The sequence below is a fragment of the Perca fluviatilis genome, chromosome 18, assembly GCF_010015445.1.
Source record: "Perca fluviatilis chromosome 18, GENO_Pfluv_1.0, whole genome shotgun sequence".
Classification (NCBI taxonomy): domain Eukaryota; kingdom Metazoa; phylum Chordata; class Actinopteri; order Perciformes; family Percidae; genus Perca; species Perca fluviatilis.
Window position 1 is genome coordinate 22,668,137 of NC_053129.1, and position 19,524 is coordinate 22,687,660.

The window sequence follows — 19,524 nt, forward strand, 5'->3', positions numbered from 1 at the left end:
AGCAATGCTGCAAACTAACAATGATGTAAATAATGCTGGATTTAACATTTTAAACATTTGCTTTACAAATGTCTTATTTTTAAGGAAATGCACTTGACATGTTTGTTAGACCTCAAGGATACACACAATGCGAATGTAAACAGCACTTGTGTTTGTTTACCAGGAAACTCGACAGGGCCCCTTGCCTCTTGCCTTTCCAGGACAGAGAAAGCACATACAGATCACTGATCATTCTTTTCTGTGATTTGTCAAACCAAGTGTCCTCATTTATGGGCTAACATAAAAAAAACAACTAAGGATGATACGCCTTCTTAAATTAGATATTGACAGCTTTCACAACTACCTGGTGAGTAAGACACAATGATTTCTTCTTCTTTGAGCAGTCAAATCAGATATTTAAGGCCCGTCTGTTGGTGAGAGGTGTAGGTTTATTACACTAGCGCAGTGCCCGTTGAAAACACTTGGCCGGTGTTATTGGTGCTTGTAGCTTTCTCCAGAACCATTGTACCCTGAAATAACTTACAGAAGGACCCCAAAGCAATTTAACTATATGCTACTGACTTACTGTGCACTTCAACTTTAGAAGAAAACATTGTACTAATACATTTACCTGACAGAGAAATGTGACTGGTTACATTGGCGATTCCAATTTTACTGTACTCACAAATTACAACAATTAAAATATGATGCATTATTATTCATTAAACTATCCTGCATTATATAAGAGTTGGAAGCTCCACTTTGAACAGACATTAAGTCAATTTAGGTACATTGTGCTGATAATGCCTCTCTTTTACTCTTCACTTGAAGTAAACATTTGAATGCAGGACTTGTACTGGTACTGTGTGTGTGTGTGTGTGTGTGTGTGTGTGTGTGTGTGTGTGTGTGTGTGTGTGTGTGTGTGTGTGTGTGTGTGTGTGTGTGTGTGTTGTGTGTGTGTTTTTACTACAGTAGTTTGCGCGCATTAGCTAAGAGGGCTAACTTGGCTTGTTTATTAGATTTCTTCTTTTGAGACGGTCCCCCTGCTGTCCAGTAAAGTTTGTCCTACAAATAATTTAGGTCATGGTTTGCATATTATTCATAACTGTGGAACATCTATGCCTCAAGATAATTTTACTATGCCTTTTGATATGGCCTCAAGTAGGTTATGATAAGTTTATTTTTCCCGGACGACATAACCAGTTCAGAGAACGTAAAACCTAATTTACTGTGTACACCATCATGTCTACACAATGTACTGACACTGCTCCAGATGCTTGAGAACTCCTTATCAGGGACTAGGAGGCATAACTCCACAGTTTCTGAGTTATGCTTTTGAATAAGCATTTTAATGATATGATTATGCAATGTATATATGGTTCTCAGCTTTATACACCAAATAAAATTAAAAAACTAAAAACATTCAGTTTAAAATATTCAATATTGGCTGTTGATTATTAAGATTAGAATTGTAGGTATGTTTAACATTGAAATTATTGATGGAAGCCATGATATGATAAGACTGCAGAGTATCTCATGCAAAAGATTAACTTAATAGTTGATTGAAATGTGCAGGTGCAGATGCAGTTTTGACACCTTACAAAGGTGTCCCTTTAGCAATTATTGTAACTAGTGCAGTGCCCGTTGAAAATGTGCCTGTTTGGAACAGGCCGATTGCTTGGCCTGTGGTATTGCTGCTTGTAGAATTCTTCAAAACCAAATTGTACCCCAAAATTACTTATAGAAGGACCCTGAACCACTTAATATGCAACTCCCCTGTATATCCAACTACTAACTTACTGATTTACCTGGCAGAGAACATTGCAGATTCAGAATGTAATCACAAAATATCACAATGACAATATGGAGTAATCAGACATTAGCCTCATGGACTCATGGCAGAGTGCTACCCACCTGGCCCGTTATGAGAGCTAATCAGCACATATCTGCATTAATCAACCACCAGAACTGGACTGTGTGTGTGTGTGTGTGTGTGTGTGTGTGTGTGTGTGTGGTGTGTGTGTGGTGTGTGTGTGTGTGTGTGTTGTGTGTGGAAAGAGAGAGAGAGGAGAAGAAAAAAAAAAAAAAAAAAAAAAAAAGAGAGAGAGAGAGAGAGAGAGAGAGAGACGGTGTTGTCTCGTGTCGTGTGATCGTTAACAAATTTAACATTTCAGCAGAGGCGTTAATTTCCTTACAGGTTTAGTGGCTTGACGGTGAACGGTGAAGTAGGGGATTTGATTCGCGGGGTATTTTGGCGAAGGTAATGTTATTAGTTAGCAGTAGACCTAATTAACCCGGGGTGAGTCTGATGAAAACTCTGAGATTTTCTCGCATTGCACAGCGCTGTGAAGGAATAATCTCTGAGATTACTTTATATTCTGCATCTGGTTAGAAGTGGTGAATGTAGGCTACAGCTCACAGCAACTTAATACTATAGTGTCTGCCGATTGTTTGATATTTAATGTTGGCAAATGGCTTTTTGTGTAGTTTCCTCTTAGCGAAAAAATAGACACGGAAAAGTGTAGCGCCTTTTTTTTGCCCGCGATGTTCCTTTCAGCTATCCGCTCGTGCTCCAGGAAAGTGAAGAAAAGTTAGTTTGGTATATCCAGCAATCATGTAGCTAACGTTGGAAGCAGGAAAAGAATCAAAGGCGGTAACACCCCCTCCCCCTGTTGTAAAGCGTTCTGCACGTCTGCGTGTGGCGTGCAGGTTACCTTCCCACCAAACACGACCCCAAACACGGACAATGATGTGACTCAAAAACAGTGTCTGGTAGCCTGCCTATAAGTGGCATCACGTTCTGTCTGCACTTGTTGTCTGGTTGTGCTTTGCATGTGTGGGATTCTGAAACGTCCTTAAATTCGGGAATTGTCATTTGTTTATTCAAAGTCAAAGACAGACCAAAGTACTTCTACCTTGCTGATTTTTGTGGGTCTGAGGTGTATTTCACATTTTAGCTGCCAAAGTGCTCACTCAGTGTGTAGGGTGAGAGGGGGAGTGACCAGCAGCTAGAACAGCAAAAGCCAATGTGTGCTTCTTTTACCGATATATATTTAACGATATATTTTGCATTTCTAATCCAAACAACGTCAAACTTGGCACTGCACTTACTCGTGCCCGTAGCAAGACACCTGTCAAGTTTGAAATCCATCGGACTAACGGATCGAGAGATATGCGCATAACACACAGACAGACAGACAGACGTTCCTGCAATTTATAGATAGATGAGATTTGGAAAACCTGGAAGGATTAAGACACTCACAGAAGACTTTAATGATGTTATATTACAATGTGATATTGTACCTTCTCAGACTAAGTATTTATTTTATATAATAAAACCTGTCATTGAAAAAAACTATGCCCCATCTAATGGCTTTTACTCTGAAATTATATCCATCAGCAGTAATGCAGAGTGTGTGAATTGTTGAGTTATATTTAGGATAAAGCTCTTTTTTCATTTGTAACTTTAAATGATATTATGCAGAATATTACTTAAAAGTGTTCACACATTTCAACACAAAAAGAGAGAAACTTGGCAATCATATTCAAGGAAAGCCTTACGAAACTAGTTGCCTTTGTCCCTCCACATGTACATATAGAGTGGACTTTGGAGCCGGCACAGTACTGTATGTAATTCCAACCTACAGAACACCTTTGGCAATAAAAGGCCGATGAGGAGGTTAAGGCCTCAGTCTCGTCTGAGTACTCACCAAAGGAGAACAAAGGAGAGTTGAAGAGAGCCCATGATGGGGGACTTAAAGTTCTGTCTTTCCCTACTCCTAACCATACTTACCTTGGCTTGTAAGTAAGTTTTTAATTTGCATCTTGTTGCTTTTGACTGTAGATGCCATGAATATATGATACTATATTAGTAGTATTAAAGTAGTATTAAAACAAACACAACAGAGTGAAAACTCTTTGAAGTAAAATTGTTTTCTTGTGAGAGGTTTTAAATCTAATTTTCTTATGATTGTCTTTACAGATGCCCAAGAGGAGCAGAAAACCTGCTTGAGTAAGTTTCACTATTATGTTTATGTTAATTACACAACCTGTGCATGTTAATTACACTGCAGCTGTTCAAGAAATCTACAACTGAGACTATATTTTAAAAGATCAGAGGTAACCTGAACTAATGATGCCAGCACATGCATTTTTTTAAAACACTAATACATATCCATGTAGCACTTTTTAAATCATTGCTGAATTGTTAAGGCAAACTGTTGTGTTGTGCTTTCTGACAGTACTTGTAGCAAACTGAAATCTAATATAAAATATTCTCTACCAGTAAACCAAAGATACAAAGCCCACCACAAGTATGAATACTTGTACGAAGCTGAGTCCTTAAATGCTATCAATGGTGCTTCACATCTGAGGAATGGACCTAAAGCCACTTGCAAGGTGCATGCTATGTGCTTTAACAGCTAAATTCTTCATTCACCATTCTCCATTATAATAAATCCATTTAATGTGCATTATTTCTTTCACATTATATCTAGCAGCTAAAGTAATCTTTTAAAACAGGTTGAAATTGAAGTACCTCAGACTTGCAGTTTCATCATCCACACCACTGGCTGTAGCCTGAGCGAGGTGGTCGACATGGACGCAGAGGGCAACCCTGTGTTCAGTCCTGCATCCAGCTCTGATGCCTTTGCTGCTGAAATGGAGAGGTATGTTACATATACATTTTTCCTCATCCAGTGCATCCAGTTGCATAGACAAACATTATGAAAATTATAACACTTTTGCTATAAGACTTCTTGGTAAAAGTCTGACATTTTCTGTAGATATTCTCTAAAGGTTGTGGTTGATGGTGTGTACGATGTGAAACTGTATCCTGAAGACGGTGAGACAACAACAATTATGAACATCAAAAGGGGTATCATCTCCGCCCTGGCTGTGCCTTTACTGGAAGAAGATAAAAATAAGAATATGGTAAGTCTCCTACTACAGTATGCTAAATAATCACATCACACTCCCTTATGTTTCTAAAACATAACAAAAAAAATTAAATGATATCAATACCTGTGTTCACACCCATTTCAGCCCACTATCCACGGCAAGTGCAAGACCACTTATTCCATCAATGCTAGAGAAGATATTGCAACTGACATCAGCCTCACCAGGGACCTGTCCAGATGTGACAAATTTAGCCCCATGAGAGATCACACCAGCCCCTTGGCGCTTATCTCTGGCATGGTAAGACATACAACCAAGACATGGGTTAGTCTGGTGTAAAATGAAAAAAACACCAGACCTAAACTGCTTTTTTCTAGCCTAACTGACTCAAGATCCAACAAAACTCACACAACTGTACTTATTTTGTTTGTGACACATGTAATCTCTCTGCAGTGTAGTGTAAAAGCAAACTACAACGGTACCCATAGCATCAACAATATTGTTAAAATCATTAGACAGAAATCTTGCAAATAAACTACATTCTTTGTCTTTCAGCACTACCCTCTTGCCCAGCTGGTAAGAAGCACCCAGACCTGCAACTACAAGTTTGACAATGAGAAAAAACACATGACCTCTGGGTCTTGCACAGAGAACCACATCCTCATTCCTTTCTCTCACAAGTAAGTCTAACCTTACAATGTACAATTTACTATGCTCCATTATGTAAATGTAGGTACTGATGTGTTGTCCAACGAATCTAATGTACTTTTCAACCTTGTATTGTCTCCACAGGGGAGAAAATGGAGTTACCAATGTTGGAAAGCAAGAACTGACTCTGGTTGAGGTTTCTCCTCACAACGAAAACATCTTTGACCGCAGTAAGCTCCTCTTTTTATCTCTGTTCTTTTTATTACGGGCTATTTATTAAAAATTGAATTAAAGATATGAACAACTCATTCCAAACTTGTACTTGTGTATCACAGGTGACATTGTCAAGGGTCTTCACATGGAGGCTGTTGAGGACAAGAGTGCTGTCCAGGATAAAGATGCAGGTCTGAACCTCCTGAGAGAACTGGCCACTCTGCCCGAGACCGAGGGTGAGAGGAGGGCCCACCTCTTCCACAACATTGTCACCATGGTCCGTGGAATGAAGACTGACACCCTTAGTCCTGCCATTCCTGAGGCTCTTGCAGTGTCCCCTGTCCTGACCTATCAGGTCTTGGCCCAGTGTGGAACCCCTGAGTGCAGCAGTGCCATCATGCAGATCCTCAGGACTTTTGATACCTCCTCAGTCGAGGTTGATGCCGGTGTTTTTGCTATGGGACTCGTATCCAATCCTTCTGCCCTCTTGATCAATGACATGCTTGAGATGGCCAAATACAAGCCCAGCAAGCCCATCATGTATGCCCTGAGTAATGTTGTCAAGAGGTAACCAAACTTTATTCCAAATTTTGTTTCTAAAAATATACCCAGACTTTGAATAAAAAATAAAAATAAAAAAATGTTTTTCAACAGGTTTTACAAAGCTGAGGGAAAACTGATCCCTGAGATTCACTCTGTTTCTGAGTTCATGGCTGCCCAGTTGGGTGACTGTTCTGGTGACAACGACAAAACTTTCATGACACTGAGAGTGGGTAACCTTCCACATAGATCAACATTTAAATGACTGCCAACGCCAGTAAGCAGAATACAACATGTCCATTGATTCCAGGTTATTGGAAACATGGCTCCAGCTCTGGTATCTGCTGGCCCCGCACTCAGATCTGCTGTCATCCAGTGTGTGAACCAACCTGCTGCTTCCCTGGCTGTGCAGCAGGCTGCCATCCAAGTGTTCAGGCTGACTCCCGTCCCTGAGGAGGCATGTCAAATTATTTCAAAGGTTTGACACATCATTGGAATATTTTTTCTACTGTATACTAATTTTATTGATGTCTATTGGTCACAGGGTAGAGAGATTCTCATGCAGGTGCTTTTGGACAGTGCCAGCCCCATGCAAAAGCGCATTGCTGCTTATCTGGTACTTATGAAAGACCCCCAGCCCACTGAACTGGCCCAGCTTGCCGATACCTTGCCCAATGAGCAGGACAAACAAATCAAGAGCTTTGTGATCTCCCACATTACCAATATTTTGTCCTCAACTGAGCCAAAGACCCAAGAGTAAGTGAAAAGCATTTGTAGCTTTATTTATAATTCTTAAATGTGTTGTTTCACTATATGCTGAGTAAGTGTCCTGATTTGATCACTACCAGATGTTCAACAGTAATATTCTTTTTCCTTTCCTGCAGACTAAGACAGAAGATTCGTGATGCCCTGCAGGGTAATGAGGTCGGGCCCACCATGGACCCAACCAAGTTCTCTCGCAACTACAAGATTGGATCTGTGGAGGGTAACATGATCTTTGAGGGTACCAGCTACCTGCCCAAGGAAGTCATGCTTGAAATGACTCTTAAGGCATTTGGCTATGACATTGACATGATGGAGGTAAACATTTTGAGTTATTTAATCAAAGTTTAAGAGGACAATGTACAGAGTTCTGTTGTAATCTGTAATATATGTGTTACATTTACAGGTTGGTATGGAAGGCAAAGGATTTGAGCCAACTGTTGATGCCCTGTTTGGAGAGAATGGCTTCTTCCCTGACACTGCCCTGAAGACACTATACTTTGTCTCTGACAAAATGCCATTGAGAGTCAATGAGATCCTTCAGAACATGCTGCCTACTCTGAAAAAGGACAGAATGAAGAGACAGGTAATCAGAGAAATCAGTTTTTTAATCAAATTAAATAAATAAAATAATTAAATATCTTATTAGTAATGATGAGGTTGGATTTGTACCAACTGCAATGAAATTAGTAATATTGTATGGACATTTATATATAGGCCTCCCAAAACCTGATGAAGGAGATTGGACGCAACCTCAATAAACTTGTCAGGGAAGTGAAGATGGCACAGTCTCCTGAGGCAATGGTTTATCTGAGACTTTTGGGAAATGAGCTGGGATATCTAAGGACCACTGAAATCACAGAGATGACCTACTCTGCTGCCATGATGATTGACAGCATGCTCAAGATGTTCCCTACTGATGTAAACAAAACCAGTTATTTTCACTTAAAATATTTGACAGATTTAATTATTTATCATTGTTTATCATTTGACTTACATTTGTGTTTTTATGGGCCCTTTGCCAAAGATCATGAAGGCCCTGATGACCAAGGCTGACAACACATTCTTTGCCCACTACATCTTTATGGACAATGAATTCTTCCTGCCTACTGTCACTGGGGTGCCTCTGAGGATTGCACTCTCTGGTACTTTCACCCCTGGTTTCAAGGGTGGATTTAGGATTGCTCGTGACATGGTAATTATGTTTAAAAAAATTCCCAAATTGTGTTTTACAACCGGCTAATTATGGATTTATATTACTATAAAACTAATATTTCTATTCAACACAAGTCACCTATGTCTACATTGTTTCCACAGAGCAAAGTTACCTTCATGCCCTCTGGGGGCATTGAATTTGTAACTCAGGTTGGCTCCCACATCCCCGAATATGTCAACTCTGGATTTGAGATGCACACCAACATTTTCCACAAGAGTGGGCTCAGTGCCAAGATCTCCATGGAAAGTGACAATGTCAGGCTGACCATCCCTGCTCCAATAAGTCCTACAAAGCTGATCAAAATGACGTAAGCCTAAAGTGGAGTTCTTGGCCATTATCACGTATGGCAAGAATGTTTCCTACCTACATTAAATTCATGGTGCAATAAAGAGCTAAATAAAGTTGTCCTCCGAAGAGGGGGGGTGGTGGTAGGAAAAAAATAAATAATATATTCATGGTGCCAGCATTGTTAGTTACAAAGATAGCATGCAATATTTACAGACAGCTACATTTTGTAATCATTTCTAATTAAAGAGTATGAGGTGTCATTTTAAAGGTTAACTTTACTTACCAAGAAAGAAAATAATGGTTGCAGGTACAGCTACATCTACTTTGGCCTCATAGAAATATTTTACAAAATCTTACACTTTGCAATCTTGTACTTCTATCCTTGTGACTTTCCTACATAGAAACACCCTGATGGCAGTCACTGGATCAGAGGTGAAGACCATTCCCCCGATGGTGATGGACAAGATTGATGTTATTGAGTGCAATACTGTCTTTGCTGGAATGAAATACTGCACTACTCTGCAGTACACTGATGCTTTCTCTCAGGAGACAGCCCCCTACTTCCCCATCACCGGAGACAGCAAGTGAGCAAGACTCTCTGAACCACCAGCAAATATGTGTCTCTCAAATTAAATTAGCTTACTGAGAAATACTGGCTTATTTTATTTATTATCTTATTAGATTTGCTGTGGAGCTCCATCCTACTGGCGAAGTCACTGAGTACACAGCCAGTGTTGTCTATGAGCTCCTCAAGGAGGGAGAAGAGGGCAGGCAGAAGGTTGACTCTGTCAAGATTATTCTGAGGGCTGAAGGTAATGTACAATATGGACAATATGGTAAAAAAAACATTCCGTCTTCTCAGTGGCTTAAGTGGGCCAAAATGTTTATGGAGTTATGTAATATTACTCTATTGGTTGGTCAACAGGTGCAGAGCCCACTGAAGCCAGAGCAATCATGAAATATAACAGAAGAAAGAATGTCATCACAGCGGACATCCAGATCCCTGACTATGATGTGGAGGCTGGACTCAGGCTGGGTGTTGTCGATGGAAACACCAAGGGCAAAGGAACTCACTCCATCTCTCTTGACTTCATAAACAAGAACATACCTCAGCTCTCCCTAGTTGGCCGTGCCAAGTAAGAAATAAACCATAAATCCTCATAAAATAACAGTAATGTCACCCTCATCATTGAGATTATGCTAACTCACTGACACATTTTTCAGTCTGAAGGCCATGAAGGAAGGTATGCTGCAAGTCCAACTTCTTGTCCCTTCATTCAATGCTGATGCCACCGTCACAGCTAACATGAAACATGATGAAGAATTAGAATTGGAGGTTAAGAGTGAAATCAAGGTCATGGACGCCACCTCTGAGCAGAAAATTACAATGAATTACGGTACTATAAATTTCCAGTTACTACATCTTTCCTGTATGTTAGGTGCCGGCATATTTTTACTTTAACCTGGGTCATAATTGGTTGGTCCAGATCCTGTGTCACACTCCTCTTTATGTTTCTTATATTTGAGGATTCTTTTAAACTTTATTTTTACAGATGCCAGCAAGATTGAAGTTGAATTAAAATCAAATGTGAACTCTGAGCTCTCCGACATCCTTTCATACACTGACGAGATTAAAAAGTATGGAAATGATGTTCTTGACATGCGGGTAGGGGAGACTGACATGACCGTCCATCAAATCTTCAAGGCATTTGTGGAGGTACGAATTTTAGATTTTAGAATAATTTTTGATGACAGATCTTTGATTTTTCGTTGATTGGAGAAAGTATAAAACAAAGATTACGTATTCCTATAGGCAACAAACAACCACATGGAAAGGTACAGTGCTGATATCCCTTACATTCAGAACTTCAGAGTGCCTGATATTCCTGAGATTTCCCTGCCAAAGATATTGTTCCTCAATACGTAAGTCTGAAAGAACTCAGTGATCAATATCTTAACTTTCAGAAAATGTATCGAACATTTTTAGATTTTTACCTTTCTTGTTCATAACAGTGAGGCAAAGGCTGTCTACTACTTCAACAATGAGCGCTTCACCATTGCTATCCCTCTCCCTCTTGGAGGAAGGTCAACAGAAGAGCTTAACTTTCCTCCAGCTTTGACGACACCTAGCTTGTCTCTACCTCTGTTTGGACTGGAGATTGTCTCCATTAAAATTCCCATCCCAGAGCTTGTTGTCCCTGAGAGCCTTACTCTGTCCATTCCTCTTTTTGGCAAAGCTGAGGTTTCAACTCTGATGAAGAGCAACCTATATGACATGGAAGCCTCAATGGCTGCCGGCAAAGATGTTGTGGAGACACCAAGCTACTCAGCTAAATTTGATGTGAAAGGAACCTCCCCACTTGACATATTCTCAATAAACATTGAAGGTATTTCAAAGTAGATGTCAATCAGGAATTAAGGATTTTTTATCTTTAGTTACAAGGATGTTCACTCTTGGTAGAGAATTTTCAGTTAGTTTTCTACTTCCACTGGAATAAAAACAATGTAACATATGTTACTATTGTTCTCTGATATGACACAAAATAATGGATTGTGTATGTTTCTGTTAGTTATATTGTTTACCAGCAAATTAATCTCAGTGGTGAAATGGTAAAAAGTGATGTCAAACGTTAATCCCAGTATCTATGCAGGTATAAATTCTCTTTTTTTCTGTTGTGTTTTATTTAGGCTCTGGAATGTTGGCCATCACTGATTCCATCAAAGCCCAATTGAAAAGCTCTTTGGCCCATAAATTCCTTGAAGCCAGTATAAGTATCGTTGAGGATGCAACCATCACAGACAAAATCAATTTGAAATCAAGCAGCAAGATTGAAGCCACAAGCCCATTTGGTCTCAATATTGCAGTGGAGCACACTGGCATGACTGAAATCAACACTGAAGAAATCTCTGCTGAGAGCAACTTTGAGGGGATGTTAACAGTTGGACCCATGTATGGCAAGACCATTTCAACCCAGTCATTTTCCATCTTCCCATTCAGGCCAGAAGTAAAGATTGATTCTACTGTTCAGTTTGATTCCACCATTGTTAAGGCCCAAAACATAATTACAGCAAGACTTGCCAATGGTGAATTCTCAGTTGTGTCTAACACCAATGGCTTTGAAGACATCTTGACCCATGTTGCTGAGCTTTCCTTCAAAGACAGCAAGCTGTCACTGAAATATGATGCAAATGCCCTTGCTCTCGGCATGAAGATCCGCAACCAGGCTGAAGCCTCTGCTGGAGCTGGTGAAGTCGTCATTAGAATAGAGACAAATGCAGACCACTCTGAAAACCGTATTTACTCTCTGTTGACTGCCTCTCTTGATATCAATGGTCTGGCTGTAAACAGTGATGCCACCATGACACTCCTTGAGAATGAGGCTACGCATAAGGCAACTCTGAAAATGAACAAGGATGGTTTGACCACAAGTGGAACAACCACCCTCCAAAGCCCCCTTTCCCTGGAAAACACCTTTAATGCTGGGCTTGATGCTTCAAGAGCTACTCTATTCATTACCAACAAGGCTGCAATGCGTGACATCAAGGTTGATAATACCAACACTCTGACCATTACTCTCTCTAGCCTTGACTTCAACTCAAAGGCTGAAGCTTCCGACAGTGAGTATGCCTCTTACACCCATGATATCAATGTCAACCTGAAAACCTACACTGCTTCTGCAAATGTTAAAAACAACTTAAAACTTCTGGTGACCAACTTCATTAATGAGGCTCAGCTGCAGGCAGAGCTTTACAAGATGGACCTGACTGGAAGCCTGAAAGCCATATATGGTGCAGAAGAGATCAAGCACACCTATCAAGTAAATTATGCTGATTTGACAGCTAATGCAAAGTGCAGCACCACTGGAAAACTCCTTGGAACTCACATGAGCCACAACACCGAGCTTGAAGTTGTCGGTCTTGCTGCCAGGATCACCAACGATGCCCGTTTCAACTCACAGCCAATGCGCTTTGACCACACTATCCGTTGCAGCATTGTTCCTTTTGAGTTCAACCTTGATGCTGTCTTCAATGCTGATGGAGATATGACCATGTATGGGAAGCACAGTACCCAGCTAAATGGCAAGCTTCTCCTTAAAGCGCAGCCCCTGGCTTTTGCTAGCTCATATGAATGCAGAGTGTCAGTAAACCAGCAGCTACATGCCGGTTTTGTCCTCGAAACAATTATTGACAACAACATGGATACTGTTCTGTCCCTCCAAGAGCAAAAGACTAGTTTCAGAATGAAGTCTAAATTGAATGACCACATTTTCAATCAGGATCTGAGTGTTTACAATACTGCAGAGAGAACTGGAATTGAGTTTTCTGGCACCATCCTCACAAACATCCTCAGTACAGACTCCACAGAGAAACAGGAATTTGCCATCTCTGGCTTCCTTAAGTATGACAAGAGCACAAATACTCACATCATTCAGTTTCCTATAATTGAAAGTATTTCTGCTTTTTTGGAAAGTATCAAGGTGCTTGTTTTACATGTTGCAGAGACACTGCAAAACTATGTTAACAATGAGGACATTTGGACTAAACTTGACGCTCTTTCACAACATGTAAGTCACCTTTTTGCTCAATTAAATATAGAAAGCAACTTCATTCAGCTGAAACAGAACCTAAATGATTTCTCCCACAACTATGTCATCTCCATGGAGGATTTGGAAGCCTCTTTGAGAAATCTGAAGGATGCTGTTGAGAAACTGCTGGCTGATCTCACGGTTTACATCCAGCAATTTGCTGGTATGATTAAAAAAACTATTATTAGTGGCACCCTCCCTGAAACCCTCATTCAGAAGATTCAGGAACATCTGAATGTCATTAATGAGGAGTATGACATCCAGGCAATGGTTGTGTATGTGATTGATACCATGAAGGAGATGATCCAGCAGATTGATTTGGAAAAACTTAAGGGCAGCAGCATAGCATTCCTGCGTGATATTGATTCCAAATATGAAGTCAAGGCTAAACTACAAACAATCATGAGTGATATGAAACAAATAATTGAGACCTTTGACATGCAAAAATATGTTGTTGTGGTGAAGGAGTTCATTTCATCCATCAACTTTAAAGCTCACATTGAGGAACTTGTGAGTCAGATTCCCACTGAGATTTTCAACGATATGACAGATTACATTAAGGAAATGATTCAGGATATTGACATCCTAGGTAAGATCAACACATTCTGTGCCAAGATGAGAGAGTTGATTGTAAATTTTGAAGCTAACAAAAAGGTGCAGGCTGTCTTGGAAAAGGCTGTTGAGCCCATCAAGCAATTCAGAATTGAGGAAACCTTCAGGGCTGTAGCCAAGCTGGTGAAGGATGCAGACATTCCTAACAAAATCATGCAAGACTTCCAGAGTGCTATCAACTACTTGAAAACAACTGAGATTAAGGATATCATTTCACAGTTGAATTTATATATTGGCATTATTGAGCAGAAATTGAATTCATTTGATTATAATGACTTTGTGAATTATGCCAATCAAATGACAGCTAAATACACTGCTCATGTGAATGACCTGATCAGGACTCTTGAAATCCCCCAGAAACTGGAGGCAACAAGACATTTTGCCAACTTTGTCTTAACCTTTGTTAGGGGTTTTGTGGAACAAGTGAGAGAAATTGTAAAAAATGTGAAGGATGTCTATGACCAGGCTCTGTTAAGTAATCTGAAAGGATTTGCTGAAATTATAAAGCAAGAAATTGCAAAACTGGATGTCAACGCTGAAATTACTTCTTATCTGCAGTTGGCAAAGAAGTGCTATGCTGAGTTCATTACCATTGCCACTGATATGTTCACCAGTGTGGTTGAGATCATTAAGAAGGTGGCACCTCAGCAAAACATTGTCAGTGAGATATTGCAGATCATTGAGGGGCTGATTACTGGACTGAAGAAAGCCGAGCTTAAAATTCCATCATTCACCATTCCTCTCACTGATCTTACTGTGCCTTCCATGAAGTTCAGCATAGATCTGCTTCACCAGTTTGAAATCCCACCACAGCTGTACATCCCTGAGTTCACTATCTTGGACTTCCACACTGTGCAAGCCACCACCATCTCAAATAATGACATTAAACAGAGAATCATTGACTTAATTGATTTCGTTCTCAACTTCCAGGTAAAGATGCTTGATTTAGGTGCTTTGTTTGAAAACCTGACTATAAATTACCTTCCTGCCCTGCCTGAGTTTTCACTTCCTGAGATTACTTTACCTGAGCTGTCCTTTCCCAGTCTTCCTCATATCCCAGCAGAGAAACTCATAAAGACTCTTCAACTACCAACATTTAAGATGCCAGTCATTCCTAGTGAGATCATGATTCCAGGATTTGGCAAACTGAGTTCTGAGATAAAAGTCAACTCTCCCATCTACACTATTAGGAATGCTGCTGAAGTCCAGAGCTCTTTTGATGTAGATGAAACTTCTCAGCTGACGGCTTTTATGACTTCCCAAGGGACATCTCTCAGCTATGAAATCCTTAACTTCAACCTGGATTCCACTGCTCGTATTGCTGTTCCCAAGGGGCAAAGTGTGATTGCTGCTGAGACCCTTAAGTTCACTCACAATTTTCTTGCCTTGGACCACCATGCATCTGTGACATTTGATGACTTCTCAGCCCAGGCCTCAGCCAAGACCATAGTGAAAGCCACCACATCACCTTACAATGCTGAGCTTTTAAATGAAGCTTTCTTAGCTACCAAGGATGTTTTGTCTGCCACCATTGACACTTCCTATAAACATCTGCTCAACCTCCCCATCGTGGGCCTCACTGGTGAGACATCTGTAACTCAAAAAGCTGTGGCCCAACAGGAAGGTGCCTCTATTACAATAACTGTTGGTAATCAGGGTGTTACCACCTTCAACTCTCATGACAGTACCCACAAGAGTGACCTGCAAGTCACTGTCAATCCAAATACAGTCAAGTTGACCTTCATTAGTGACACAGATACATTCATTTTAAAGATGAGACAGACCCTGAGTGCTGACTTCTTTATCTTCAGCTATTTCAAGTTTGATATTCGCTCTGAAGCAGAGGGCCCAATAATCAAAAACAACCTTTTAGTGGGATCGGTAAATGCCAATCTGCATGACATGAAGCTTGAACTGAAGGCAACCCATAGCACAGATTTAATTGGTATTGTCAATGGAGCTCTATACAATCATATTGATGTTTCTCTCTGTCCCAGAGAGGCTGTGTTCAGCTTTCAGAATAAGGGAAACACCAAGATCAATTTCAGTGATGTTCCTACTGCCAACATTGATCTGCAGAATGATTACTCCGCAACATTCAGGCCTGACACACAACGTATGAACACTGTAGCTCTGGTCTGTCTTAATCAGTATTCACTTTTCTGGAACTTCACTGTAGACAACAATGATAGGGAAGCTGCCATCCTTGCTGCTGTAGAAGGGAAGGCAAACCTTAATTTCCTGACTAGGCCCATCAGCATTCCTGAGATTTATATTCCATTTGCTGACTTACATACCCCAGCTATTAGTGATCTTGACTTGTACGACCAAACCGGGCTGAAACACATTTTGACTTCTACTGAGCAGACCGTTAATGTGGACGCCAAGATGGTTTACCAGAAAAGCCAGGCTGCCCCCCTTGATATGATGGGTCTGACCAAGATTCCCTCTATGGGTAACCTGATCACAGAGCTGTCCTTCAAGTCTGCCATCATTAATTTAAATGTCAATGCTGGACTGTATGCTGAGGATGATCTTGTGTTCCGTCTGGGAGCTACCACAACCTCTGTGTTTGAGGTTTTAAAAGCCAAACTTGATGGTATCACCAGTCTGACCACCAAGAGAGGAATCAAGTTGGCCAATTCCTTGTCCCTTGAAAATCAACACATCGAAGGCACTCATGACAGCTCCATCAGCATGAGTACTGAGACTTTTGAAACTGCCATCTCTGTGGCCACTGTTGCAAAGATTGCCCTGCCTATACTCAATCTGGATGCAAACCAAAATGTGGTTGCAGACACCAAAACCAAAGCAAATGCTGTCTCCACCTTCAGGATTAAGGGTGATTTCAATCTCCCTGTGATCAAGGCTGTTGGAAAGGCTGAAGCAGACCACAGTCTGAAGCTGGAGGGAAGCTTTGAGTATGTTTCCATAGAGTCATCTACTAAGGTCAACATGGATGGCACAGTGCTTGAAGACTATCTACTTTTGGGAGTCATGGATAATGACGCTAATCTTTATCTGAATAAGGATGGCCTACGCTCCACCTCCAAGGTCATTGCTGATACCAAGCTTAACCAAGGCACCACCAAAGTCATGGGCATGGATGTAAATGAGAATATTGCTGTGGAAGCCTCCCTGAGCCGTGTGTATGCAGTGCTGAAGTACACTGGCAACAACGAGGCAAACCTGTTTGATTTAAACACCAACGGGAAGCATGTTGTCCAGGCTACCATTGATCTTGCCCCAACCTCATCCTTGACTGCTGATATTGAGATTGATATATCTCAGCCAAGCAGCCTGGGTGACCTCACCATCTTTGAGAAGACCATTGCTGAAGTGACAGCTGCCAAGCAGAAGATATCCACCAATGGCAAGTTTGTCAGCCCACTGTACACCACAAACCTAGCAGCTGAAGTAGAGGGCAGGGCTCCTGTCTTCAAAGTCAGCTTTAGGTCCTCTGCCACCTCTGCCATTGTCTTCTTGGAATATGACATGGACTGTAAGTTTTTTTCTTCTGTAGCATATAGTATAACTTATTCTTCTGACATAAAAAGCATCCATTTTTATTTACTTTTTTAACTGAAGTCAGTGTGTTTCAACAGCTTCCATTACCATAAACCTTGAACATGCTGGCGTAAGCCTGGCTGGGAAGGTAGTTTTCACCCATACTGATCTGACCTTGGACATTCAACACATTCTTTCCCATACACTGAGGTAACAGTTTAAATCCGTATTGTGTGTGATATGTTTTGGAATTTACAGTTGTTATTTGTCTTATTACTCAGGATCACATACATTTTTACTCATATCCCAAGAAAACACATCATATGATGAAAGATATTCATAATTATTTCCTGTTAAATAGTTCTGTTTCTTGTGTAAAGTTGGCTAACAATTACTTGCCTGTCTTTACAGTGACTCCCGTCTCACCCTAAATGTGGACATAACCAGTCCTACCTTCACTGACATGAACTTGCGTTATGCTGTCCGCAAAGATGGAATCAGTGCCACAATTTCTATTCCATCTACTGGTTTTCTAGGTCTTCAGCTCCATGGCAAGGCCCCATCTCAGATAAATGCCAGGCTTTATGGTCGTTATGCTGTAAGGAGCTCATACTGTTATCATATTTGCACAATTACAATGATCAAGAGTTTTACATCTTATTTTGTGTTTGTTGTTTTCTGTTAAACAGTCTGATCCTGGGAAGGATGTTGATATCTTCACCATTAGAGCTTCTGCCAAGGATGTTGATAAAATAAATCTGAAGATGGTCATCAACATGGATGCCCCTGACATCATGCTCAGGGGACTACAAGAAAGACTTTCTGCCATCACCTCTTGTTTGTCTAGCCTTTTTGAGAAATACCAACTGTTCAAACATGCTGCTCAGCTGAAGAATAGTATTATTTGCTATACTGAGGAGGCCCACAACATTGCAAACAACCATGCCCCACATCTGAGTCAGGTGTCCATCCTCTTTAGGAATACTATCGCTCAGTACCAGAAGACTGTTCAGGTCTTTCTGGATAATGCCATCAAGTTCCTGAGGGAGACCCAGGTGAAACTGCCTGGCTCTGAGGAGATGACCCCTCTCATTAAGGTGCTCAATAAGCTGACCACCAGCATTACTACTATGCTAGAGAAGGCAATGCACCTTGTGGTTGTTAATGTAGAATATGTTTCCAGTGCCATGTTTGGCATGACCAGAAAAATTCAGGTCACAATGCCTATTGGTGATGTCATGGCTGGAGCCAAAATAATTGACGGCATTAGGGACTGGGTAAAGGCTATACTTAATCCTATTGTAGATCTTCTGAAGAACCTAGAGAGTCTAGACATGTTCCTAGAAAAACTGGGTGACACCTTAAAATTATTTATTGACAAAGCTCAGGACTTTATTGACAACACACTGAAGTCTGATGTCCTTGATGCCATTGCTGTCTACATTAATGCTTTCTATGACAAGCACGTAAGCTTAATGAAAACAATCACCAAGTATGCAAACACAGCTGTGGACATTGAGTCGATAAATGGCACTATTAATTACATTCTGGATAGTTTCAGATCTGTTGTGAATCAATTTTATTATACTGTTACTGCTTATCTGCAGCAGGCTCCTGCTCAATACAGTTCTTATGTAAAAGTTAAGGGTAGAAAGCTTGAGATTAATTTTTGATTCCACCTTCAAGAGAAAAGATTAAAATGCTTCTCCTTGAATGGCTACAGTATTATCTAACATACATTTGTAAGTGTTCAAAACATAAAAATACAAAGAATAGATGAAAAGATTCTAGATGAACATAAACTAACATGTTCAGTTTAATTTAAAAATAAATGTGAAAAACAGTTGATGAGCATATACTAATGATATTACATGTAACAACAATGCCTATAACAACCTGTATAGCCTGTGTTGCAAGTCTCATTTTTCTCTTTTTGTGTTGGTGTAAAATAAAGTGTGTTAACTAAATAGTGTTGTGCAGCAATTCTTTATTTTCCCCAATGTTTAAGGATATTACCTTACTTACTGCTGCAAGGACATGATAATGATGGTGATAATTATAGATTTCTAATGCCTGTTTGTGCATCTACTAAAATCGCATCATACTTGGGATGTATGCAAATTTACTGTGTTTTTAATTGTATGTATATGGGGGCAGGGGATCAGTTGTTGTTGGAGCAGTTAGGCTTGGGAGTGATGTATGTATTTGTGCATGTATTTTGTGTTTTGTATTTACTGTTTAATTGTTTTAAGGACCCCCTCGAAAATGAGATGATTC

At 40.4% G+C, this 19,524-nt stretch overlaps 1 protein-coding gene across 1 annotated transcript; it reads left to right on the plus strand.

The window, feature by feature from the left end:
- Positions 1-3,688: 3,688 nt before the first annotated feature.
- LOC120546321 (apolipoprotein B-100-like) lies at positions 3,689-19,214 on the plus strand. The gene is made up of 28 exons (XM_039781182.1): positions 3,689-3,780; positions 3,962-3,991; positions 4,265-4,377; positions 4,501-4,646; positions 4,764-4,911; positions 5,023-5,175; positions 5,431-5,555; positions 5,668-5,753; positions 5,859-6,303; positions 6,391-6,505; positions 6,587-6,733; positions 6,821-7,032; positions 7,161-7,356; positions 7,445-7,624; positions 7,756-7,959; positions 8,066-8,233; positions 8,356-8,561; positions 8,944-9,126; positions 9,224-9,354; positions 9,468-9,678; positions 9,767-9,939; positions 10,096-10,259; positions 10,356-10,465; positions 10,556-10,929; positions 11,231-17,242; positions 17,346-17,457; positions 17,659-17,845; positions 17,937-19,214. Exons 1-28 carry the CDS (start codon positions 3,723-3,725, stop codon positions 18,918-18,920), a joined length of 11,373 nt encoding a protein of 3,790 aa, XP_039637116.1. The 5' UTR covers positions 3,689-3,722; the 3' UTR covers positions 18,921-19,214.
- Positions 19,215-19,524: the final 310 nt, after the last annotated feature.